The sequence below is a fragment of the Procambarus clarkii genome, chromosome 28, assembly GCF_040958095.1.
Source record: "Procambarus clarkii isolate CNS0578487 chromosome 28, FALCON_Pclarkii_2.0, whole genome shotgun sequence".
NCBI classification, from domain to species: domain Eukaryota; kingdom Metazoa; phylum Arthropoda; class Malacostraca; order Decapoda; family Cambaridae; genus Procambarus; species Procambarus clarkii.
This window is the reverse complement of record NC_091177.1, coordinates 12,836,577-12,862,778: the sequence shown is the minus strand read 5'-3', so window position 1 is coordinate 12,862,778 and position 26,202 is coordinate 12,836,577. Positions and strand designations below refer to the sequence as shown.

General features: G+C 45.7%; 1 protein-coding gene across 1 annotated transcript in view; it reads right to left on the bottom strand.

Moving 5' to 3' along the window:
- Positions 1 to 26,202, bottom strand: part of grh (grainy head) — a 794,482-nt gene that overhangs the window by 136,924 nt on the left and 631,356 nt on the right. The window contains exons 6-7 of the mRNA XM_069332892.1: positions 22,055 to 22,209; positions 19,727 to 19,762 (exon numbers count right to left, since the gene is read on the bottom strand). Of these exons, the coding sequence (XP_069188993.1) occupies positions 19,727 to 19,762; positions 22,055 to 22,209 (191 nt within the window). The remainder of the gene's footprint in view (positions 1 to 19,726; positions 19,763 to 22,054; positions 22,210 to 26,202) is intronic.

Here is a 26,202-nt window from a genome sequence, read left to right as displayed (position 1 = left end):
TATATATATATATATATATATATATGAATAGGGATAGTATGAGAAGAAAAAATCAGTGTTCAGTGAGGATCCACAAGGTCTTCTCTGAGTACTCTTTATTTTCTTCTCTGAGGCTATGGGTCCCTACAATTGCACCAGAGGTGGTACCCCTTTTAGATAAATATATATAAGCCGAATTTTCCCGAAATATTATACTTTTCAACAACATTTTTTTTTATCTTTAAAATATTTTCTTCACTTGCATAGCTTATCTTTTTAAAGTTTCCAGTAATTTAATCACGTTATCATTACACAGTATCTGATATAAGCCATTATAACCAATCACAGAGTAAATACATACAATATAGAATATTCTTGCAAGCCACTATATCATTTCCTACCACATCTCTCTACCTTGAGGTTACCTTGAGATGGGTTCGGGGGCTTAGCGTCCCCGCGGCCCGGTCCTCGACCAGGCCTCTATCTTATATCCCTATCCTTAGTCATCCAATCCTTCTCTTTCCAATCCCCCTACGCTTGCCACCTCTACGCTCACCCAATCCGATCCACCTTAAATCCACGACTGACACCAGGAAGGTGAGTGAGTGGGTGACATCAGGAAGGTGAGTGAGTGGGTGACACCAGGAAGGTGAGTGAGTGGGAGGATAGTGACACCAGGAAGGTGAGTGAGTGGGAGGATAGTGACACCAGAAGCGTCGCCTCACCCGACATCTTCACTTGAGACGACCACACGACCCTAACCTAACCATCCCCCCCCAGCAGGGGGTCGTCGGCCCTGAAGAATGACCATCAGCCGCAACGACCCGAGAGCGGCAGGCCTTCGTCCTCGACGTTTCTGGCTGCTTCGTCCGCGAATGTCTGGCGCGGCGCGGCTTTTGGGGTTGTAAAAGACCGCAAAGGAAACAAAAAAATTTGCGTCAACCGAAAGTCGAGATGAAACACGGAAAGTTGAATAGACTGTGTGTGTGTGTGTGTGTGTACTCACCTAATTGTACTCACCTAATTGTGCTTGCGGGGGTTGAGCTCTGGCTCTTTGGTCCCGCCTCTCAACCGTCAATCAACTGGTGTACAGATTCCTGAGCCTATTGGGCTCTATCATATCTACATTTGAAACTGTGTATGGAGTCAGCCTCCACCACATCACTTCCTAATGCATTCCATTTACTAACTACTCTGACACTGAAAAAGTTCTTTCTAACGTCTCTGTGGCTCATTTGGGTACTCAGCTTCCACCTGTGTCCCCTTGTTCGCGTCCCACCAGTGTTGAATAGTTCATCCTTGTTTACCCGGTCGATTCCCCTGAGGATTTTGTAGGTTGTGATCATGTCCCCCCTTACTCTTCTGTCTTCCAGTGTCGTGAGGTGCATTTCCCGCAGCCTTTCCTCATAACTCATGCCTCTTAGTTCTGGGACTAGTCTAGTAGCATACCTTTGGACTTTTTCCAGCTTCGTCTTGTGCTTGACAAGGTACGGGCTCCATGCTGGGGCCGCATACTCCAGGATTGGTCTTACATATGTGGTGTACAAGATTCTGAATGATTCCTTACACAGGTTCCTGAACGCCGTTCTGATGTTAGCCAGCCTCGCATATGCCGCAGACGTTATTCTCTTTATGTGGGCTTCAGGAGACAGGTTTGGTGTGATATCAACTCCTAGATCTTTCTCTCTGTCTGTTTCATTAAGTACTTCATCTCCTATTCTGTATCCTGTGCCTGGCCTCCTGTTTCCACTTCCTAGTTTCATTACTTTGCATTTACTCGGGTTGAACTTCAACAGCCATTTGTTGGACCATTCACTCAGTCTATCCAGGTCATCTTGTAGCCTCCTACTATCATCCTCTGTTTCAATCCTCCTCATAATTTTTGCATCGTCGGCAAACATTGAGAGGAACGAATCTATACCCTCTGGGAGATCATTTACATATACCAGAAACAGTATAGGTCCAAGGACTGACCCCTGCGGGACTCCACTTGTGACGTCTCGCCAATCTGAGACCTCACCCCTCACACAGACTCGTTGTCTCCTGTTGCTTAGGTATTCCTCTATCCACCGGAGTACCTTCCCTCTCACTCCAGCCTGCATCTCCAACTTTCGCACTAGCCTCTTGTGTGGCACTGTATCAAAGGCTTTCTGACAATCCAAAAATATGCAGTCTGCCCACCCTTCTCTTTCTTGCCTTATTTTTGTTGCCTGGTCGTAGAATTCAAGTAACCCTGTGAGGCAGGACCTGCCATCCCTGAACCCATGTTGATGCTGTGTTACAAAGTTCCTTCGCTCCAGATGCTCCACTAGTTTTTTTCGCACAATCTTCTCCATCAGCTTGCATGGTATGCAGGTTAGGGACACTGGCCTGTAGTTCAGTGCCTCCTGTCTATCCCCTTTCTTGTATATCGGGACTACGTTAGCTGCTTTCCAAATATCTGGCAGTTCCCCTGTTGCCAGTGATTTGTTATACACTATGGAGAGTGGTAGGCTCAGTTCTCTTGCTCCTTCCTTTAGAACCCAAGGGGAGATTCCATCTGGGCCTATAGCCTTTGTCACGTCCAACTCTAGTAAACACTTCCTTACTTCCCCACTGGTAATCTCAAACTCTTCCAGTGGTTCCTGGTTAGCTATTCCCTCACTTACCTCTGGAATTTCTCCTTGTTCTAAGGTGAAGACCTCCTGGAATTTCTTATTCAATTCCTCACACACTTCCTTGTCATTTGTAGTGAATCCTTCCGCCCCTATCCTTAATCTCATAACCTGTTCCTTTACTGTTGTTTTTCTCCTAATGTGGCTATGCAACAATTTAGGCTGAGTCTTTGCCTTGCTTGCGATGTCATTTTCGTATTGTCTTTCTGCCTCTCTTCTCATCCTGACATATTCATTCCTGGCATTCTGGTATCTTTCTCTGCTCTCCAGTGTCCTGTTATTCCTATAGTTTCTCCATGCTCTTTTACTTTGCTGCTTAGCTAGCCTACATCTTTGATTAAACCATGGGTTTCTCATCTTCATTTCTCTGTTTTCCTTTTGGACTGGGACAAACTTGTTCGCTGCGTCCTTGCACTTCTGCGTGATGTAATCCATCATATCTTGGGCCGTCTTTCCCCTGAGCTCTGTTTCCCATGCTATATCTGTTAGGAATTTTCTTATCCCCTCATAGTTTCCCTTTCGGTATGCTAACCTTTTGGTTTCGGTATCCCTCCTCGAGTTCAATAACCCTTCTTCAATCAAGTACTCAAACACCAGTACACTGTGGTCGCTCATTCCTACTGGGTCCTCAAAACCGATTTCTCTTATGTCGGAGTCGTTCAGAGTGAAGACTAGGTCGAGTCTCGCTGGTTCGTCATTGCCTCTCATCCTTGTGGGTTCTCCGACATGCTGGGTTAAAAAGTTGCTTGTCACCACCTCCAATAGTTTGGCTCTCCACGTATCCTCGCCTCCATGCGGTTCCTTGTTCTCCCAGTCAATCTTTCCGTGATTGAAGTCGCCCATGATGAGCAGGTGGGATCTATTTCTACAGGCAGCAGAGGCTGCCCTCTCAATTATAGTGTTAACTGCCTTGTTGTTGTTTTCATACTCTTGACTGGGTCTCCTGTCATTTGGTGGAGGGTTGTATATTACTGCTACTACTATTCTTGGTCCTCCCATTGTTATGGTGCCTGCTATGTAGTCTCTGAACTCCTCACAGCCCGGGATGGCCATCTCCTTAAAACTCCATTCCCTTCTCATGAGTAGGGCCACTCCGCCTCCTCCTCTACCTTCCCTCTCTTTCCTTATTACTGTATACTCCTGGGGAAACACGGCATTCGTTATGTGTGTGTGTGTGTGTGTGTGTGTGTGTGTGTGTGTGTGTGTGTGTGTGTGTGTGTACTCACCTAATTGTACTCACCTAATTGTGCTTGCGGGGGTTGAGCTCTGGCTCTTTGGTCCCGCCTCTCAACTGTCAATCAACAGGTGTACAGGTTCCTGAGCCTACTGGGCTCTATCATATCTACACTTGAAACTGTGTATGGAGTCAGCCTCCACCACATCACTTCCTAATGCATTCCATTTACTAACTACTCTGACACTGAAAAAGTTCTTTCTAACGTCTCTGTGGCTCATTTGGGTACTCAGCTTCCACCTGTGTCCCCTTGTTCGCGTCCCACCAGTGTTGAATAGTTCATCCTTGTTTACCCGGTCGATTCCCCTGAGGATTTTGTAGGTTGTGATCATGTCCCCCCTTACTCTTCTGTCTTCCAGTGTCGTAAGGTGCATTTCCCGCAGCCTTTCCTCATAACTCATGCCTCTTAGTTCTGGGACTAGTCTAGTAGCATACCTTTGGACTTTTTCCAGCTTCGTCTTGTGCTTGACAAGGTACGGGCTCCATGCTGGGGCCGCATACTCCAGGATTGGTCTTACATATGTGGTGTACAAGATTCTGAATGATTCCTTACACAGGTTCCTGAACGCCGTTCTGATGTTAGCCAGCCTCGCATATGCCGCAGACGTGTGTGTGTGTGTGTGTGTGTGTGTGTGTGTGTGTGTGTGTGTGTGTGTGTGTGTGTGTGTGTGTGTGTGTGTTATTACCTAAGTGTTATTACCTAAGTGTAGTTACAGGATGAGAGCTACGCTCGTGGTGTCCCGTCTGCCCAGCACTCTTTGTCATATAACGCCTTGAAACTACTGAAAGTGTGTGTGTGTGTGTGTGTGTGTGTGTGTGTGTGTGTGTGTGTGTGTGTGTGTGTGTGTGTGTGTGTGTGTGTGCGTGTGTGTGTGTGTGTATTTATCCAGTAGAATAAGTGTTAAAAGTATTAAAGTAAACTATCAAACCATCTCTCTAGGGGGGGGGGAAAGTATACATTGCTACATTCATGTTAAATAATCTTGGCAACTGTCAAAGAACATTTATAAATGATTTAGAACCGGCTGTTGTAAATGTTACACATTACTTAATGTACTAAAGTCGCCAATAAAGGAAAAAATACTCATGAAACTGACTTCAAATGAACTTATTTCAAAAGGGAACTTATTTCAAATGGAACTTATTTCAAAAGGGAACTTATTTCAAATGGAACTTATTTCAAAAGGGAACTTATTTCAAAGGGAACTTATTTCAAATGGAACTTATTTCAAAAGGGAACTTATTTTAAAGGGAACTTATTTCAAAGGGGTGTGGCGTTGGGAGGGTTGAAGACCCTGAACTCTGGCGAAGAATTCCGACTTAGTAGGTGTGAGAACCTGGCCGGTTTAATGCCTTCTTCAATGAATTCATGAGACGCATTGACTGTCTACACTTATTGTGGTGGGTAAGGGTTGTGGTGGTGGGAGGTTGTGGTGGTAGTGGTGGTGGAGGGAGGTTGTGGTAGTGGTTAAGGGTTGTGGTGGGTTGTGGTGGTGGGTTGTGGTGGTGGTGAGCTGTGGTGGTGGGTTATGGTGCTGGGGGGGTTGTGGTGGTGGTGGGTTGTGGTGGTGGAGGGAGGTTGTGGTAGTGGTTAAGGGTTGTTGTGGTGGTGGTGGTGGGTTGTGGTGGTGGTGGGTTGTGGTGGTGGTGGGTTGTGGTGGTGGTGGGTTGTGGTGCTGGGGGGGTTGGTGTGGTGGTCCACAACTACCACCTTGTTTATTTCCCTTCCGTATTTTGCATATCTCTCCATTCTGTACCTTCTTTCCACTATAATTGTGAGATTGAGTTCCTATAACTTGTTCTCCGAGCTTATCCTTAATTCATTCATTAATCTTGTTGCAAACCTGTTGAAAAAAATTATATATATATATACATACCCCTGGCTCCAGTAACGGCGGGTGTCGCCTATACAAGCCAACCAGCAGCCGTGCTGGGAAAGCCGTCTAAAGCCTCGGTTGCAGCGTTGTTCGGGGCCTCGGGTATCGATCCTTATCTGAACTTTTATGGGGGGCTCTTGGAGAACTGTAGCCCAGAGCGCCCTCGGTAGCCCTCGGTAGCCCCCACCCACCCATGCTCGGCTCCTAGATGCTTCTCCACCACCTCCTCCTCCGTTCCTTACCTGGGATCTGACCTCCGCGACACCGGCTTACATACCAACAGTGATTGGAGGCGTTAGGGTCATCTTGAAACAGGAAATTCACTCCTAAACCATGATAAAAGTAACAAGTTTAAGATGAAATAATCATCTGGATAGAGGATAGCTTCGAGAAAAGCGAGGGAGAGTGGCGGAAAAGAAGGAGAGAAGATGATACATAACGCAGAAGATAAGAAGAAGGGAAAAAACAAGTGCTAGTACATAAACGAAGATGTGAAATAGGAAGAAGTTTCCTATCCTGTGATTTGGGAACTACAGGTGATGATTCCCCAGGTCCCCCCCCCTCCCCCCTGACCTGGGAACCCCAGGTGATGATTCCCCAGGTCCCCCTCACCCCGCCCGCCCCTGACCTGGGAACCCTAGGTGATGATTCCCCAGGTCCCCCTCACCCCGCCCGCCCCTGACCTGGGAACCCTAGGTGATGATTCCCCAGGTCCCCCTCACCCCGCCCGCCCCTGACCTGGGAACCCTAGGTGATGATTCCCCAGGTCCCCCTCACCCCGCCCGCCCCTGACCTGGGAACTACAGGTGATGACCTGTTGTGGCCCAAGTGTAAAAGTGCATACATTAGAAAGTCTCTCTCAGAGTAGCGGGCGCCGGAAGTGTTGGTGCGCGTGTATGTGTGTGTATGGGTCTGTATTCCCCTAGTTGTGCTTGCTGGGATTGAGCTCTGGCTCTTTGGTCCCGCCTCTCAACTGTCCATCAACTGGGGTACAAAATCCTGAGCCTACTGGGCTCTATCATATCTAACATGTGTGTGTGTGTGTGTGTGTGTGTGTGTGTGTGTGTGTGTGTGTGTGTGTGCGCGCGCGTGTGTGTGTGTGTGTGTGTGTGTGTGTGTGTGTGTGTGTGTGTGTGTGTGTGTGTGTGTGTGTGTGTGTGTGTGTGTGTGTGGAAGCAAGCTGGACAAAGACATCTGGGCTGCCAGCCAGATGTCAGAGTAGTGTGAGTGTCGCCAGTGATGTGAAGTAACCAGGTGACACTCTAAAGGACTCTAGTGGTAGCCGGATACTAGAGCCGGAAGCTGTGCTGGGAGACGCACAAGGGCTTGTTATGTGGCGGCCCAGAGCCATGTGACCAGATGGGGATTTGGGGAGTTTACAGGAGTTTACAGGACAGGAGATATTGGTTTAAACAAGGGGGGAGGAGAGCGGTTCTGGTCTGCACTTCAAACTAGAAGGAGAGCCAAGAGCCAAGGATTACTGTAGCGGAGTAGCTGAGGACATCAGCTGGTCGACATGTGCGAGTTGGTGGCTTCCACACACACACACACACACACACACACACACACACACACACACACACACACACACACACACACACACACACACACACACAGAACCCAGCTCTCAGGAATCTGTACACCAGTTGCTTGACAGTTGAGAGGAACTACAGAGGAACTTGAGAGGTTGAGCCAAAGCTCAACCTCCGCAAGTGCAACTAGGTGAGTACACACACACACACACACACACACACACACACACACACACACACACACACACACACACACACACACACACTCACACACACACTCACACACACCCATATATACACATTCCTAAACACTTCCGTCGCCCGTACTCTGAGAACAGACTTTCTAATTTATTCACTTCAACAATTAGGTCACAACAGACCTCACAGGTTACCATGAAACCACAGACAACGCCCCCCCCTCTCTCCTAGGTCCCCCCCCCTCTCCTAGGTCCCCCCCCCTCTCCTAGGTCCCTCCCGTCTCCTAGGTCCTCCCCCTCTCCTAGGTCCCCCCCCTCTCCTAGGTCCCCCCCCTCTCCTAGGTCCCCCCCTCTCCTAGGTCCCCCCGCTCTCCTAGGTCCCCCCCCCTCTCCTAGGTCCCCCCCCTCTCCTAGGTCCTCCCCCTCTCCTAGGTCCTCCCCCCTCTCCTAGGTCCCCCCTGGACCTTGGAACCATAGGCGATAACCCCCCAGGTCCCCCGTAACCTGTGGAGTAAGTGCTTGGCAACAATCCTTTCTACATTCCAATCCGATGTTCCAATTGTGTTCCCCTCACAATATCACCTCCATGGACGCTTCAAAACTGAACCTTCTCTAGTACCCTCGACACATAACCCACAGGTGGAGAGCAGCTCCTCCAGCTCCCGCCTCAGGAGCCCTAGTCAGCCCTCTTTCACGGAACGGAGTCTCCAGACCAGAGGACAACACTATCAGACGACCTAACACACAATAAAACACAGGGAGCATCAGCCAGAGACGCTACAGAGAGGGGGTTCAGGAGCCCTTCGCATCAAAGAATGCCTCGCCAGTGACGCTACTCTTCAAGACACTGGTGCTCGCTTGTGTGCAATATTGTCCTGTGCTCACGTCATTCAAGGCCCGCGAGGCATCAGCGCTAGAACATATATACAAAGAATCTTTACTGCCCATTGAGAACCAAAAAAAACTTTCGTAATTGAAGTTACTGGGACCGCTTTAATATATTCAAATTGGGACAAAGACCTCTCATAATAGGTTTATATCTCGTAATAGACATGAGTGACTATCTCATAATGTATACATATGGCAAGTATATGTAAGTCTGAATGAAAGATATGTGAGCGGATTTGAGAGGATTTGAAGGAGACGAAGGGTTGAGTCGCCAGTGCCACAGGTTCATATCCTGGCCAAGGAGGATTGACTAGGTGCCAATCCTTATCTGTACGACCCTGTTCACTCAGCAGTGATTGGGTACCTGGTTGTAAAACGATTCAGAGGTTGTAGTCCGAGAAAACTAGTGGGTAAGGCTTACCATGAGCTAAGGCTCTCATCCTGCTAATGGGAGTTAGCAGTCGTCTGTTCTTGTATCCACCTGTGTAAAAAAAGGAGAGAGGAGTGAGGGTAGAGGGGAAAGAGGTGAGGGGAGAAGCAGGGACTGAGAGGAAACAAGGGAGGGGAGGCAGCAGCAGAGCAAGGAGGGAGGGGAGGGAATTATCAGGGGGAAAGCGCCAAGTCATTAGTCTCCTTCTATGCAAGGAGAAAAAACAGGAATGGAGGAGGAGAATATTATTCACTGTGAGATCTTGAAAGACTAACTCGTTACATTCGCGAATTCAATGAAAACCAAACGGAGAATTAACAAGGATTGTAGCAACACTTTAGCCACTATATTACACTCCCCTTCTCCATCTCTCTCTCTTTCTAGTGCAACTGAAAGCATGAGCAGTTATCCTACCTGATAACTCTGAAGCCTGAAGCAGGCTCCTCTGAAGCCTGCCCATTGAGACTCGTTCATTTGATGAGACTCTTATTAATATCCATTAGGAATTAACTAGTAGTAGGCATCCATCAGTCTCAGGAGACTATGGAGTTGCGCTCTCGTTGTCCCTCTGGCGTGGCCTCTCCAGGGCACAAAGCCAGGGTAGGTTGATACGGGGGAGAATCTGTCATCCATGCAGCAGGTCCCCCTCCTCTCCACGGCGCCGAAAGTCTCCAATGGAAAGGCAAACGCCAATACGATTGGTTACAGCGCCGTCGCAGGAACTGTCAGAACGAGGTTGAAGACAACAACGACCTGCCCCCAGAGGCTCCAGCTCCGGAGGTTACCTTCGAAGTTCGTAAAAGAAAGCACCGGAGGAATAAACTAACCTTAACATTAAATAAATAAATAAATATTTTTTTTATTCAGGTAAGGTACATACATACAAGGTAAGATACAAAAGTTGATGGATTATAGATAGAGCTAGTACATTACAATGCCTAAAGCCACTATTACGCAAAGCGCTTCGGGCAGTCAGATATAAATGGACGCTAACGCTAGGATAGCGATAGCTGAAATGGATATAAATAGCTATCATATAAGGAGTAGTATGAGCCAGATCTGTATCTCAGAACCTTCATATGGTCGCTTGACTGATTTCATGCGTATCAACGCGCGATAACATGTACCAGAAACGAATCAGCCTAGAAATTAAAAATGATCTAGGAATGAGCGTTAGCCTAGGAATGATCGTTAATACCAGGCGCAGTTCATTAATATCAGATATGGTTCATTAATAACACGTGCAATTCGTTAATAAAAGATAATAGTTCGTTAATACCTGGTGCAGTTTGATAATACGAGGCGCAATTCGTTAATACAAAATGTAGTTCGTTAATGTCGGGTGTAGTTTGTCCAAGAAAAGACGTAGATCGTTAATACCAAATGCAGTTCGTTAATCCCAGGCAGTTAACTAGCACCGCGAGTGTCAAACTGATACCCAGCGATATAAATCTTAACGCCAAATCAGATGCTACTGACAAGAGACATCCGTCTCACGAGGTGATGCTGACCAATGTCTCCAGAGATGCTGGAAGAGGCTGTCACGAGATAAAAGGGAAATGACAGTGGGAAGAGACATGTAATGAGGTGTAGGGAGAGGTTGAGGGTTATCTTGAGATGATTTCGGGGCTTTAGTGTCCCCGCGGCCCGGTCCTCGACCAGGTCTCCACCCCCAGGAAGCAGCCCGTAACAGCTGACTAAAACCCAGAACCTATTTTATTGCTAGGTAACAGGGGCATAGGGTGAAAGAAACTCTGCCCATTGTTTCTCGCCGGCGCCTGGGATCGAACCCAGGAACCACAGGATCACAAGCCCAGTGTGCTGTCCGCTCGGCCGACCGGCTCCCGGAGGGGGGTAAATTAACTGGCTGCTGAGAGCAGTTTCAGGAGTACCAGTGAGATACAATACCAGAATGTATTGGAGGATGCAGACAGCGCTGCTTCCGGACAGGTAATTAGGCACTGTTGTGCAATGAGGCTTGGGTCTGTAGAATTAAATATATCAACAAAGGAAGCCTGTTTAATGGCGATTCGGATGTCATCAAATAGTATTGACCAGGGGTCAGATTCACGAAAGCACTTACGCAAACACTTAGGAACCTGTACATCTTTTCTCAATCTTTGTCGGCTTTGTTTACAATTATTAAACAGTTAATGAGCTCTGATGCACCAGGAGGCTGTTTATAACAATAACAACAGTAGAATGTGAAGTTTTCATGCTTGTAAACTGTTTAATAAATGTAACCAAAGCCGTCAAAGATTGAGGAAAAATGTACACGTTCGTAAGTGCTTGCGTAAGTGCTTTCGTGAATCTGGCTCCAGGGCGTTAGCGTTCTGGTGTTATTGGCTCGTTACTCGTTGGTTATCTGGACAAGATATCCACTGCGATCTGCGTTGGTCTAGTGGTTGGTCGGGTTCTCTTCCTTGCTCGTTAGTTGCTTTCGTTATCTTTCGTTGTGTAAGCAGACGAGGAGTCGCAATAACGTGGCTGAAATATGTTGACCAGACCACACACTAGAAAGTGAAGGGACGACGACGTTTCGGTCCGTCCTGGACCGAAATTCCTCTCTTTATCACCATTATTGACCTTATTCTTTAAACCTAGTTCTTATCAGCGTACTGACGTCATAATGACGTCAGGAACTAGTTCTTACTGCGCAATGATATCACAATGACGTCATGAATCTGTTAATAAATACTGAAGGTTTGTCCTGGGATCGAACCCCCGCTTGCATTTGTTGGAGTTTGTGTAGAATTCAAGATTCAAAAATACTTGTATCATTTATGATACATCAGTTAGCAAGTCATTATGCCCCCCCCCCCGCATGAATCTACAAAAAGATATCTATATATCTATCTTGGTCGTTAAAAAATCTATAATTGTTCTACTATCGAGCGCCAAAATTGCATATATTTGCTTATCTATGAATTGTTCAAAGTCATTAGCATAAGTAAGAGGTATGACCTCTGGCTGAGACAAAATGGCGGCTGTCTCGTCATCTGCCTGTCTGTCGACTCTTGCCCTTACTGTCGACTCTTGCGCTTACTGTCGACTCTTGCTCTTACTGTCGACTCTTGCCCTTACTGTCGACTTTTGCGCTTACTGTCGACTCTTGCTCTTACTGTCGACTCTTGGGCTTACTGTCGACTCTTGCCCTTACTGTCGACTCTTGGGCTTACTGTCGACTCTTGCTCTTACTGTCGACTCTTGGGCTTACTGTCGACTCTTGGGCTTACTGTCGACTCTTGCCCTTACTGTCGACTCTTGCCCTTACTGTCGACTCTTGCCCTTACTGTCGACGTTTACGCTTGCAGTCGACGAAATGGGATGCGACTGATAGAGGGAAACTTGACAGGTAATCACTCTCCGTCAACCAGTCAGTTCAAGAGCCAGCCTTGGTTACCTGTCAATCCCAGCTGGATGGGACAAGGCCGGGATAAAGTGGAATAAAACAGGTGTAAGGTGGGATAAGAGATAAGAGATAAGGGAGGTGGGATAAGGGAGGTGTGGGCTGGGATATATATATATATATATATATATATATATATATATATATATATATATATATATATATATATATATATATATATATATATATATATATATATATATATATATATATATATATTTTGCCTTATACAGTTCTCAGCAAGAAGTGAATATTAGACCAAAAACATAACAAAATAAGAGTAAATATATGCTCCTCAGCCCTCAATACCTGAGGTGTCAATTCAGGTGTTTTTTCTTTGTTTTTTTTGTACCGGCCGCGCAAAAACATGCTAGTGTTGTTGTTGTTTTTTTTTTTGTTTGTGACACCTCCGCCGCCATTCCCAAGACGGCGATTTAGGTAATGGATCTTCTTGAGGTTATCTTGAGATGATTTCGGGGTTTTAGTGTCCCCGCGGCCCGGTCCTCGACCAGGCCTCCACCCCCAGGAAGCAGCCCGTGACAGCTGACTAACACCCAGGTACCTATTTTACTGCTAGGTAACAGGGGCATAGGGTGAAAGAAACTCTGCCCATTGTTTCTCGCCGGCGCCTGGGATCGAACCCAGAACCACAGAATCACAAGTCCAGTGTGCTGTCCGCTCGACCGACCGGCTCCCATTGGTTGGATGGTTGAGGCTGGATGGTCGAGGCTTACGGGGAACAAAGACATATGTCTATCTTTACAGCTGCCAGCTACGGTTATCCACAACTCATCACCGGAGGACTGTTAATGACCCAACTGTTTTGTATGCCATCTTAACTACCTTCCCCTCCCCCCCCCCTATTTACCTCACTTTTTTCCCCCTTTCTCACTACTTTCTTACTCTTCTTACCTTCGTGTTTTCTTCCCTTTTCCTTCACTCCCTCTTTCCGTCCCTCCTCCCTATCCCCCACTCAACCCCTTCGTCCCCCCCACCTCCCTAATACACCACCCCCTGAACCTTCCCCCTTTCCTACCATCCCCCCCCCGCTTCTACCCATCCCCCCGCTTCTACCCATCCCCCCCTTCTACCTATCACCCCCTTCTACCTATCCCCCCCCTACCCCTACTCCTCACACACCCTCCCTCCCCGCCTCGTCCGCTCCATCACCGTTAATATCACAACATCGACGTTTCCTTTAATTGCCAGGGATCGCTGTTAGGGGCGGAGCCCGCAGTCCCTTGTCCCTTACGGTCTGGTTCTAGTAGTTTTGATCCGCTCTAATGCTCCCGGTGGCGCGTCGATACGCAAGATCCTAGGATTGTGGTACGCAAGATCCTGGGGTTGTGGTATGCATGATCCTGGGGGTTGTGGTACGTAAGATCCTGGGGGTTGTGATACGTAAGATCCTGGGGTTGTGGTACGCAAGATCCTGGGGTTGTGGTATGCATGATCCTGGGGTTGTGGTACGTAAGATCCTGGGGGTTGTGATACGTAAGATCCTGGGGGTTGTGGTACTGCAAGATCCTGGGGTTGTGGTACTGCATGATCCTGGGGGTTGTGATACGTAAGATCCTGGGGGTTGTGATACGTAAGATCCTGGGGTTGTGGTATGCAAGATCCTGAGGGTTGTGGTACTGCAAGATCCGAGGATTGTCGTACGCAAACTCCAGGTGTAGTTCCATTGCAAATCAGGCAAAAATCGCCTTCGGGAACGCGCTTGCGCGCGTGCGTAAGCCCACGAAAGGATCTGCACATACAGACACGCACACACAGGAACATTTAACGAGCTAACGACGCCAGCGGTCGTAGTTCCTTTGTTACGTACTGAACTGGACCACAAAACACCCCACAAAGAAGTTAACAGTATTAAGTTACGAGCGAATATTGCCTGTGGGTTCCTCAGGTATTTTCTCGCGTAACTAATTAAGGAGAAGAATATCAACGTGCGCACCTGAGGATTGAAATTAAGAGCTGGCGTCAGAGAGAGAGAGAGAGAGAGAGAGAGAGAGAGAGAGAGAGAGAGAGAGAGAGAGAGAGAGAGAGAGAGAGAGAGAGAGAGAGAGAGAGAGAGAGAGAGAGAGAAAGAGAGAGAGAGAGAGAGAGAGAGAGAGAGAGAGAGAGAGAGAGAGAGAGAGAGAGAGAGAAAGAGAGAGAGACAGACAGAGAGCACGATGTTCTCACGTCAGGCTAAGGAAGGATTCACGCCCTTAAACCCGGGTTGTTTATGTGTGTGTTTGGCTTGTAAGAACTAGGGTCAGGAGGGAGGGAATTATCAAGGGGAAAGCGCCAAGCCATTATAGCTATATAACACTGGGAAGGGGTCAGGATCAGGATTTGAGATGGGACGGGGGGGAAGGAATGGTGCCCAACCACTCGGATGGTCGGGGATTGAACGCCGACCTGCATGAAGCCAGACTGTTGCTCACAACTTAAGGTTATCATTGTTGTAGATAGCCTCGTTGTGCCTCGGAGCTCATACACTGTTTAACAAATGTAAAGAGAGCCGCCATGGTTGAGGAAAGATGTACAGGCTTCGCAAGTAGTTGCATAAACGCTTGAGAACTTGGCCTAAGAATGTATCCCTGTCGTGATTTTCCCATTTTCTATAAGCTTTAAGGAATGACTTACTTATTTTACACAGCAGTTATCATATTGAAAAACAAACTAAGAATCTATTTAACTTACCAGTAACATCCTGGGAACCTTATCAATGTGCTGACAGACATCCAGTTGTCAGGGACAGGAAGCCTGTGTATATGCAGTATATATTTTACATTAGAATCTAGTTCCCCCCCCCCACCCCCACCCCCAAAAGAGGTAAAAAAAAATCCCCCTTTCCCAAGATGCAGCCCCACAACATATGCCTAACTCCAGGGTATACTTATTTACTACTAGGTGAACAGAGGCATGAGATGAAAGGAAATGTGTCCATCTATTTCTGTCCCGCCCGGGAAGCGAACCCAGGATCCCAATTTGAGAGTCGAGAAGGAAGCCAAATGTACTCAAGACCTCCTGAAATTAAGGCTTTATGGAAGCCCTTATATATTGTGGAGTTTGGTGCTGCCCTGAAGACCATGTCATGTAAGTTCGATCCCTGAGTGTGGCACAGCGGTGTTTCGAACCCTGAGTGTGACACAGCGGTGTTTCGAACCCTGAGTGTGGCACAGCGGTGTTTCGAACCCTGAGTGTGGCACAGCGGTGTTTCGAACCCTGAGTGTGACACAGCGGTGTTTCGAACCCTGAGTGTGACACAGCGGTGTTTCGAACCCTGAGTGTGACACAGCGGTGTTTCGAACCCTGAGTGTGACACAGCGGTGTTTCGAACCCTGAGTGTGACACAGCGGTGTTCGAACCCTGAGTGTGACACAGCGGCTCCGCCTTGAGACAACACGGGAGGGGGGGGGTGGGGAGGAGGGACTACATTGCCAGATGGTTAAGCATGGAGAGCGGAACAGTGTGGGCAAGTTCGTAAAACCTCCTAATAGACGCTACTGAAGACGTTTTACATGCCAGAGACATAAGAGAACTTGAGGAGAAAACACACCACCTTTACACCCCCACACCCACCAGGAGGAGACTCGAACCCTGGCCATCAAGATGGCAGGTACGCACTTGTATCCACTACACCATACTCAGAGCCCCTTAAAACGCCACCGTGGGGGTAACATATTCAAATAAACACTCTATATTCATGGCAAGTGCATTCACTCAGGCTACTGCCGTCCTTGGTGGGCCCAAACGCTCTCGTTCCTCACATCGCGCACTCATGCTTCTTCCCTGAGGACACTAGTCCTTGAGATAGTTATTAAGACTGAGGGACGGAGAGATTCCTCATCCAAATGGTCACTCATTAATGAGATCCATTCATGAGTTTCCACGCCGAGGTTCCAATAAGAGTCGAAACCCCTTTAATGATCAAATCACCAATTATATTTCCCCGTACTCATCAACCATGTCCCCCATCATGTCTTCAGCCGTCTCCTGAGCCAATCCAAGGGTTTATGGGCTACAGAAATGTCATATGGAAGCCGCCGACAATCTTCAAACTCATCTTAACGACTATTTGGGCATATTTTTGGCTGGTTATAAAAACGGAATTAAGTTCGGCTCAGTCGTCTGTGGAATTCCTGATTGGGAATTCTTAATAACCTCTTCTGCCTTCCACCCGATGTGACAGACGAAGATCTTGGAGACGAAGATCTTGGAGACGAAGATCTTGGAGACGAAGATCTTGGAGACGAAGATCTTGGAGACGAAGATCTTGGAGACGAAGATCTTGGAGACGAAGATCTTGGAGACGAAGATCTTGGAGACGAAGATCTTGGAGACGAAGATCTTGGAGACGAAGATCTTGGAGCCGAAGATCTTGGAGACGAAGATCTTGGAGACGAAGATCTTGGAGACGAAGATCTTGGAGACGAAGATCTTGGAGACGAAGATCTTGGAGACGAAGATCTTGGAGACGAAGATCTTGGAGACGAAGATCTTGGAGACGAAGATCTTGGAGACGAAGATCTTGGAGCCGAAGATGTTGAGCCGAAGAGGTGGCAGTCGAAATCCGAGAACTGCCTCTCATTATGATAGAGATAAAACCCAATGAGAAAATGTGGAGTAAGGGAGTGAGAGGCATGGGTGAGGGAGTGAGAGAGAGAGAGAGAGAGAGAAAGAGAGAGAGAGAGAGAGAGAGAGAGAGAGAGAGAGAGAGAGAGAGAGAGAGAGAGAGAGAGAGAGAGAGAGAGAGAGAGACGAAAGAGTGAGAATGTAAATTGAGAAAGGAACACCAGAGGCCCTCGAAGAATAAGTCCTGTCACTGATACAATAAATGTATCTTGTTTTAACTGCTTCGGTTGTTTCAGCCGTGTTCAACACTCCGTCCTCCTGTTGCACACTATATGTGTCATGTGCTGTGTATGTGTTATGTGTATATGTGTGTTATGAACTATGTGTTATGTCATACATATTAGATCCCCCAAGTTGTTTTAATTTGTCAATCCTTGTGACACATTCTAACCTTGTGATACATTCTAAGTATCCTTCCGGTACACTCCAGGTATAGTCCCGGTATGAGTGTACCAAGAGTGTACTCGCTTCATGCAGGTCGGCGTTCAATCCCCGACCGTCCAAGTGGTTGGGTACCATTCCTTCCCCCCGTCCCGTCCCAAATACTTTATATATATATATATATATATATATATATATATATATATATATATATATATATATATATATATATATATATATATATATATATATATATACGGTGCCACTATGGAGAGGTAGTACAAGGGGGGGACTGACAGCTGAGTGGACAGCGCTCGGGATTCGTAGTCCTAAGGTTCCGGGTTCGATCCCCAATGAAGGCGGAAACAAATGGGTAGGGTTTCTTTCACCCCTGATGCTCCTGTTCACCTAGCAGTAAATAGGTACCTGGGAGTTAGACAGCTGCTACTGGCTGCAGCTTCCTGGGGATGTGTAACAAAAAAGAGGACCTGGTAGAGGACCGGGCCGCGGGGACGATAAGCCCCGAAATCACCTCAAGATAACTTCAAGATAAGATAGCATAGACGAGAGGCCTCACCTAACGATAAACGATAACCCCTTTATTCTTGCCAGTGTTTTAATTTAAGAAGATAACTGATAACATCTTAGATGCCAGACACAACAGTCCCAACAATATATATAAACATTCATAAAAAAACGGAAGCTATGTGATCAGAATCTCGATCCAATAAATAATGTCAATTCTGAACCCAGGAAACTCCATCAGACTCGTAAATGTAAACTTAATGTAAACTCGTAGGACTCGTAAACACTCGTAAACTCGTAAATATAAACTTGTAGTATTCAGGATTATTTACATGTCGATACACACCCCATCGAGAGGAAAGACTTTGAAGAGAATCTTACGCTCGCAAGAGCTTTCCCTTCAAGGTTAAAAATGCCAGCTTAAATAATGTAGTGATTCTCTTCCTCGTTATCAGCACTTTGTGATCTGCTCGTCGTTATCAGCGTTACTTACCGTGTCCTTTGCGTGCACGCCGCCTCACGCAGGCACATCGCACCATCAACACACACAAACAGGAATAAAAAATAGTTTTAAACAAAAATACAAATGCATGATTTAACGAGCGGTAGAATTTTGCATGCAAGATAGCAACACCACATGCAAGATAGCAACACGACATGCAAGATAGCAACACCACATGCAAGATAGCAACACCACATGCAAGATATCACCACGACATGCAAGACAGCAACACCACATGCAAGATAGCAACACCACATGCAAGATAGCAACACCACATGCAAGATAGCAACACCACATGCAAGATAGCAACATATTTACAATCAAAGCACAACATAACCCCATGCCACTCAGTCCACCACTCACACACACACACACACACACACACACACACACACACACACACACACACACACACACACACACACACACACACACACACACACACACACACACACACACACACAACATATATCAAGTCACAAACCACTAAACCTCTACTCTCTCCTTTACAACATATAACCCAAGTCATTCTGTATAACTTGGCGAAGGAGATAAGCTTGTATTTGATGAGGTTAAAACACAACATTTTAGTTAGGAGCGAAGAAAAGTTGTGAGAACTGTGAGTAGAGATTGAGGGGGTGCCAGCTTAACATAGGTAACATAAGAGAACAAAGCCGTAGGCTCACAACAAGCTTAGGCCTATATAATACCACCGGAGAAGCAATAAAATAATGTTAATTTAATCATTTGTACAGTAAAGAGGAATGGTTTAGGACCAATATGAAAATGAGTTAAAATGTGTTAGTAGTAGTAGTAGTAGAGAGAGAGAGAGAGAGAGAGAGAGAGAGAGAGAGAGAGAAATGATTGTGTTATGGCAGATTGGGGAGATAGAGAGAGAGAGAGAGAGAGGTCTACTCAGAGAGACAGAGCGAGGTCTACTGAGAGAGAAAGAGAGAGAGACAGAGAGAGGTCTACTGAGAGAGAGAGAGAGAGAGACAGAGAGAGAGGTCTACTGAGAGAGAGAGAGAGAGAGAGAGAGAGAGAGAGAGAGAGAGAGAGAGAGAGAGAGAGAGACAGCGAGAGAGGTCTACTGAGAGAGAGAGAGAGACAGAGAGAGGTCTATTGAGAGAGAGAGAGAGAGAGAGAGAGAGAGAGAGACAGAGAGAGAGGTCTACTGAGAGAGAGAGAGAGACAGAGAGAGAGGTCTACTGAGAGAGAGAGAGAGAGAGACAGAGAGAGAGGTCTACTGAGAGAGAGAGAGAGAGAGACAGAGAGAGAGGTCTACTGAGAGAGAGAGAGAGAGAGAGAGAGAGAGACAGAGAGAGGTCTACTGAGAGAGAGAGAGAGAGACAGAGAGAGGTCTACTGAGAGAGAGAGAGAGAGACAGAGAGAGAGGTCTACTGAGAGAGAGAGAGAGAGAGAGAGAGAGAGAGAGAGAGAGAGAGAGAGAGACAGAGAGAGAGGTCTACTGAGAGAGAGTGTGGAGTCTACTCACAACTTAGGGATGTGAATCTTGTCGTCTTCGGTGTGTCTGGGGAAACATGAAAACACACTGTGAGGAAGTGAGCACGCCCGCTCAGGCTCGTCTCGTGTTCACACACACACACTTCTTATTGTTTACACTAGCCTATCATCACATCCCCCCCCCCCTACACAGTTGCCCTACACGTGGGGTTGTGACACAACTCGTCTACAAGTGTTGTACGGCACCTCTCTCTGCACGGTATAAATACTTGGCTTGAACCTAAACCTAAGGTCAAAGGGGCTTCGTGCAGGCATAAATATATAACTATTTCTATACCGATTTTCAAGCATGCTGACTTTAATGTAAATAATGAAATGTGTTTATTTTATTTATTTGTTGATATACAAGAAGGTATCACGTGAATTAGGGGAAAAAAATGCCCCAGTGTAGCAATGACATAAGCTAGGTAAAACAGTTACGTGAATCATGACAGGAGGTAAATACGCAATGAAATCACAATAGCCTGAGAGATCTACGAGAAAATCCTTGAAGCAGGGACAGTGTGGATTGAACCAGCGTCCCGGGGGGCCGCCCCCAGCCACATGTCACGCTACCCATTGTGTATCTGACGGAAGCGTTTGGTGGCAAACTTCACGATTGACGCCAGGGTGTGTCGGGGGTCACTGTGTCAAAATTGGATCTGAAAGAACAAATCCACAAGGGCCGTGACGAGGATTCGAACCTGCGTCCGGGAGCATCCCAGACACTGTCTTAATGGACTGAGCTATGACATGGTCAAAAAAAGTTGAAACCGAAGTTCTACTGAACTTACTGGATAATGCAGCCTCTCCGAGACACAAACCAGGGTTTTACACAACTCCCCCATGTACTCGAGCTATGTCAATAGGCAACCCGTTCTCGCACTTTCGTATAGTCAATATTGACTTATTAAATACGTGCATATGTGACATACTAAACATACTAGTTTACCTTGAAAAGCTTCATAGAAAACACCGACCTTACCTAACCTTCTTAGTATGTTAAGATAAGCATCTTATTACTTCGTAATTGCAATTATTACTTAACCTATTATAGGTATAGGTTAAGTAATAATTGGAATTACGAAGCAATAAGATGCTAATCTTAACATACTAAGAAGGTTAGGTAAGGTCGGTGTTTTCTATGAAGCTTTTCAAGGTAAACTAGTATGTTTAGTATGTCACATATGCACGTATTTAATAAGTCAATATTGACTATAAGAAAGTGCGAGAACGGGTTGCAATAGGCCGTCTCCCTCTTCGCCCTTACTTCGTTACATTATTTCACTTATCATTACACTTCATTTCATTATTTCTGTGTGTATTGGATCTGAAAGTTCGGGGAGACCCCAGCTTGTGCTGCCTTTAAGCACATCGTGGCCGAATGGGTCTGGGGGTGACTTAAGACGCACGATCGATCCCATCGCCCTGCTCCAAAGATGTTCTCCAACGATGTAAATGTTTCTTGTTTTAGTCTCATCTCTTTATTTAAAAGAAAAAATATCAACTTGATATCTGATAAAAAGGGAATTCAATATTGTTCTCGCATGTGTTAAATGTCCGTAAATAACATTGAGCCTACAAGATATTAGGCTGAAACTTGAAGTTATTGCAGTAAATCTTAAAACAGCGATTATTTAATGTATGAAATAAATTAATTTATTATTAAATTCTCATAGATACATCACGTCATTGATTCCATTGTGTACGTGTAAAGACTGACACTTTTTTTTTTAATATATTAGCAAATATGTGACGTGTACAATTGATGACTGAACAAGGTGTGCTGGTGTTCTGTTGAACATGTTGGTAGTGATGCAAGTGACAGGTGTTCAGGGTGTCATGCAGCCAAGGCTATTCACTAATAGAACTATAATCCCTAGATAAATGCTGCTCTATTTCTTCTATAGAATGCACTCTTGTTTATCTAGAATTACACTATACTAAAAGGTCTAGTACTATGGATTTTCTGATGCATTATTTGACTGATAAAACTTTATTAAAAATCAAAGCTTGAGTGAAAACCCTTAATTTTCAAAAGTCATTAAATTAATATTTAATTGGATAAACTAAATAATTATCCTTCAAATACTTCATTAGTTATAATTTGAAGTCAATATGAACTTATAATCAGCCATCTTTGTGTTGTGTAATGACAGCTATTTTGCAACAATAAATATATATGTTAACAATAGCCTTATTTTCTAATTAAAACTACCAACACATATCCATTTTCCGAATGTGACTTTCTAGAACTCTAGACCTGAAATCCTAGCAACTTTCCTACCGAGAAGTGAGACACAGGTGAGGAGGAACTTACATCTTTGGAATCTGGATCTTGTCGCCGTCTGTGTGTCGAGCGAAGTCGTGCCAGGAGCGGGCGGGCCTCTGGGAGTTGGGCGAAGTACCGGCTGGCGCGCGAAGGTCAGTCCCCATCAGCGACACCGGCTGGACGATCTCTTCGTAGCCGAAGGTCTGTGGGAGATAAGAGACGGTGGCGGTGAGTGATGGTGCTACGGTGTATGGTCGTGGAAGGCTACGGTGAATGATGGTGGCGGTGTTAGGTTAGGGAACGGGTGCATGGTTGGGGAATGGTGGGATGGGGTGAATGGTTGGGGATGGAGGAAATGAGGGAAGCAAAGGTCTACTCATCTCTTCAGCTCAGTGACCCAATCTCAGGTTACTTATGGGAGTCCTCTCTCTCTCTCTCTCTCTCTCTCTCTCTCTCTCTCTCTCTCTCTCTCTCTCTCTCTCTCTCTCTCTCAGCTTCACCCTACCTTTAACTCCTGCTTACCAATTTCCTTAAAAAATTCCTATATTTCTTTAAGGGGTAAAATCTCACAAAACATGCTCTACCGACTTCTTAATAATTTATTTTAAAATAACTTCTCCACCTGCTGTCATTACTGATTTTCCAGTTCACTTGCATCTCATCTCCCCGTTCGAGCCCTCCCCCATCCCGCCCCGCTGACCTGGGCGAAGGATCAACTTTTCACTTCCCATGCAAAATAAGCCATCATCAATTTTCCATCTTCCTTTTTCATGGTTGGCTTCAATTTTTACTGGAATTTTGCATACAAATGTTACTTTTTTTTAAGTTTTCTTTGTTTCTTTTCAATTTCATTTCTTTGTCCATTTCTGTTTGTCTCTACTTCACCTCCTTCTTCAACTTCCTTGCTTACTTCTTCTTCTCTCTTCGTTTCTCTATGTGTACCTTGTACACGTGTCAATTCTCCAATGTGCGTGCTTATATATGCGTGTACACATATGTGCGTGCGCATATGAATGTACACACATTCACACTGCAAGTACACATGTGTTGGAGGAGGTGTAGAGGCGTTGGAAAGGTGTAGGGGGTGTAGGAGGAGGGAGGGAGGGGAACTATCAGGAGAAAGCATCAAGCCATTACGACTATGCAGCACTTGGAAGGAGTCAGGTTAAGCATTTGGGCTGGGACGGGAGGTAAGGAATGGTGCCCAACCACTTGGATGGTCGAAGATTGAACGCTGTGACCTGTATGAAGCGAGACCATCGCTCTACCATCCAGCCCAAGTGGTTGGGCAGGTGTTGAAGGAGGTGTACTGGTGTTGGCGAGGAGGTATAGGGGATCGAAGCACTCCACAGCATGACTCCCCGCCATCCGAGACATCAACACAACGCTCAGAACAACAGTTTCCCGCCCAAAAAGCGAGCGGGAAATCCTAAGCGACAGTTTTTCCGCCCATTCCCGCCCCATCCCAAATCCTTATCCTGATCCCTTCCAAGTGATATGTAGTCGTAATGACTTGACGCTTTCTCCTGATAGTTCGTTTCCCCGTCCAAGAAGCCATCGCCCACATGCTACAGAGCGCTGGCGATGTGTGGGGCGTTGGTGAATGTTGAGGTAAAATGTGTTAGCAGCCATTATCAGTTTATCTATCCTCTATCCCGACCCTTCCACAGCCCTGGGCTGTGTCGACACCACGGTGGCGGCTGGCGGTCGATCTCGTGGCGGCTGGCGGTCGATCTCTTCCCCCCCCCCCCCCTGGGGGCAGCATTCACCGCATCTCGACTGAAGCCCGTTCAAAAGATCACTATTATGAACCCATCACAATTATGATAGTGTATTATGTTTACACTATCAGCGCCTGAGAGGGAAAGGGGGAAAGATGCTATGATGATATGGAGAACAGAGTTACAAGATAGGGGACGTCGGTCTAGATATAGCGGAAATTTGGAGGTAGGATAACTGGTGCTTGTCGTAGTGTTGTATTGGAGGTATTGTAGTGGTGTTGTGGGGTGTGGGAGAGGAGAATCAAGAAATAATCAAGTAACTTGATTATTTATTGAAACAATCCTATAATCAAAGAAATAATCAAGGTGTAGGAGGGTGTTGAAGATGTTGGAGATAGAGAATATACAGTATGAGGAAGAGAGAGAGAGAGAGAGAGAGAGAGAGAGAGAGAGAGAGAGAGAGAGAGAGAGAGAGAGAGAGAGAGAGAGAGAGAGAGAGAGAGAGAGAGAGGTTGGTATGGGTTTCAATGTGTAGATAATAGGACACATCAATTGATAATGGGGATTGGCAGCCTCCCTGACTACGTGAGCCATTGTGAGAGATTGGCGTGTACCGTGGCCTTAAGAGACGGTACGTGTACCTGCTGGGGGGTGTACCAAAGTGCTTAGCTAATCAACCCCCCCCCCTGATTTGTAAACACAATGTGTGAGTGTGTGTGTGTGTACTCACCTAGTTGTACTCACCTAGTTGTGTTTGCGGGGGTTGAGCTCTGGCTCTTTGGTCCCGCCTCTCAACCGTCAATCAACAGGTGTACAGATTCATGAGCCTATCGGGCTCTGTCATATCTACACTTGAAACTGTGTATGGAGTCGAGCCTCCACCACATCACTTCCTAATGCATTCCATTTGTCAACCACTCTGACACTAAAAAAGTTCTTTCTAATATCTCTGTGGCTCATTTGGGCACTCAGTTTCCATGTGTGTGTGTGTGTGTGTGTGTGTGTGTGTGTGTGTGTGTGTGTGTGTGTGTGTGTGTGTGTGTGTGTGTGTGATAGTGACTGATTTACGAACATTATATGTGGTAGTAACCTACTAGCGAACCCTAGTAGGTTACTACTAGCAAACACTATTAGGTAACAGTAACCAACTAGCGAACACTACGCACGGTAGTAACTAACTGGTAAACAATAATTACGGTAACTATTAAACAACTAGCGTGAACAACAGGCCACAAACGACCGAACTACTCTCGTCTATCACACAAAAATCCAATTACAGAACAATCGGTAAATTAAACTTCGCGGATTAATACAATAATACAATTTATGGGATTAACAAAAAATCCAATTTATGGCATAAAATAATATAATTTGTGGGATTAATAACCCCAAGAGTGAAACTCTTATCAGAGAGTGATTATTTCTATTTTTTTACATTCACGAAACTTAATTTAGTAATATTTTAAAGATTACAAATAAGATAAGACGATAGAAATAAAATATTTAAAATGCCTTCTATAGCGCAGAAACTAGTTTAGTCCCCTATTTACTAATTATAGTAAAATAACAAAAAAAATATAGCAAGATAATGCAAGGACAAACATTAGATGCACAAAGAATGATTGTTATCTCCACTAGCAACAAAAACACACATTAGACGCACAAAGAATGATTGTTATCTCCACTAGCAACAAACGCACACATTAGATGCACAAAGAATGATTGCTATCTCCACTAGCAACAAACGCACACATTAGATGCACAAAGAATGATTGCTATCTCCACTAGCAACAAACGCACACATTAGATGCACAAAGAATGATTGCTATCTCCACTAGCAACAAAAACACACTTAGACGCACAAAGAACTTTATTAAAACAAAAACTCAAATCAGACGCACAAAGATCTTTATTAAAACAAAAACTCAAATCAGACGCACAAGGAATGTTTGTCACCATGTGTCACTTCAATACAGCGGCCGACCCCCCAAATGAACATGCGAGCATTTAATCATACTGTGTACTTAAACCAGGTATTTCCTCAGATATAAATTAATTGAATTATTCATCGGAATTGTGTGTGTATAGTTAGGTTAGGTTAGGTTAGGTTAGGGTACCTTTGAGATGATTTCGGGGCTTAGCGTCCCCGCGGCCCGGTCGTCGACCAGTCCTCCTTACACCATGTAAGATTAAGTATTTTGATTCTGTTTGCAATTATTTGCATTTATAGCACGTGGTTGAAGCTAAATGGCGGTGTGATTCGAACACAGGAAGTGAACGAACGTAATGATTCCGTTCGAACTTTTTTTGAACGGAATCTTTTGATTCGAACTTTTTGATTCACTCTCGTCTTACTGTGTTCGAATCCCACCTGTCTGAATTCTTCCCCCATGTACCACCAATACAAATAATTCCCAACAGAACCTAAACATCCAACCTAACCTAGGCCTAACTACACACAAAATCCTATATAAT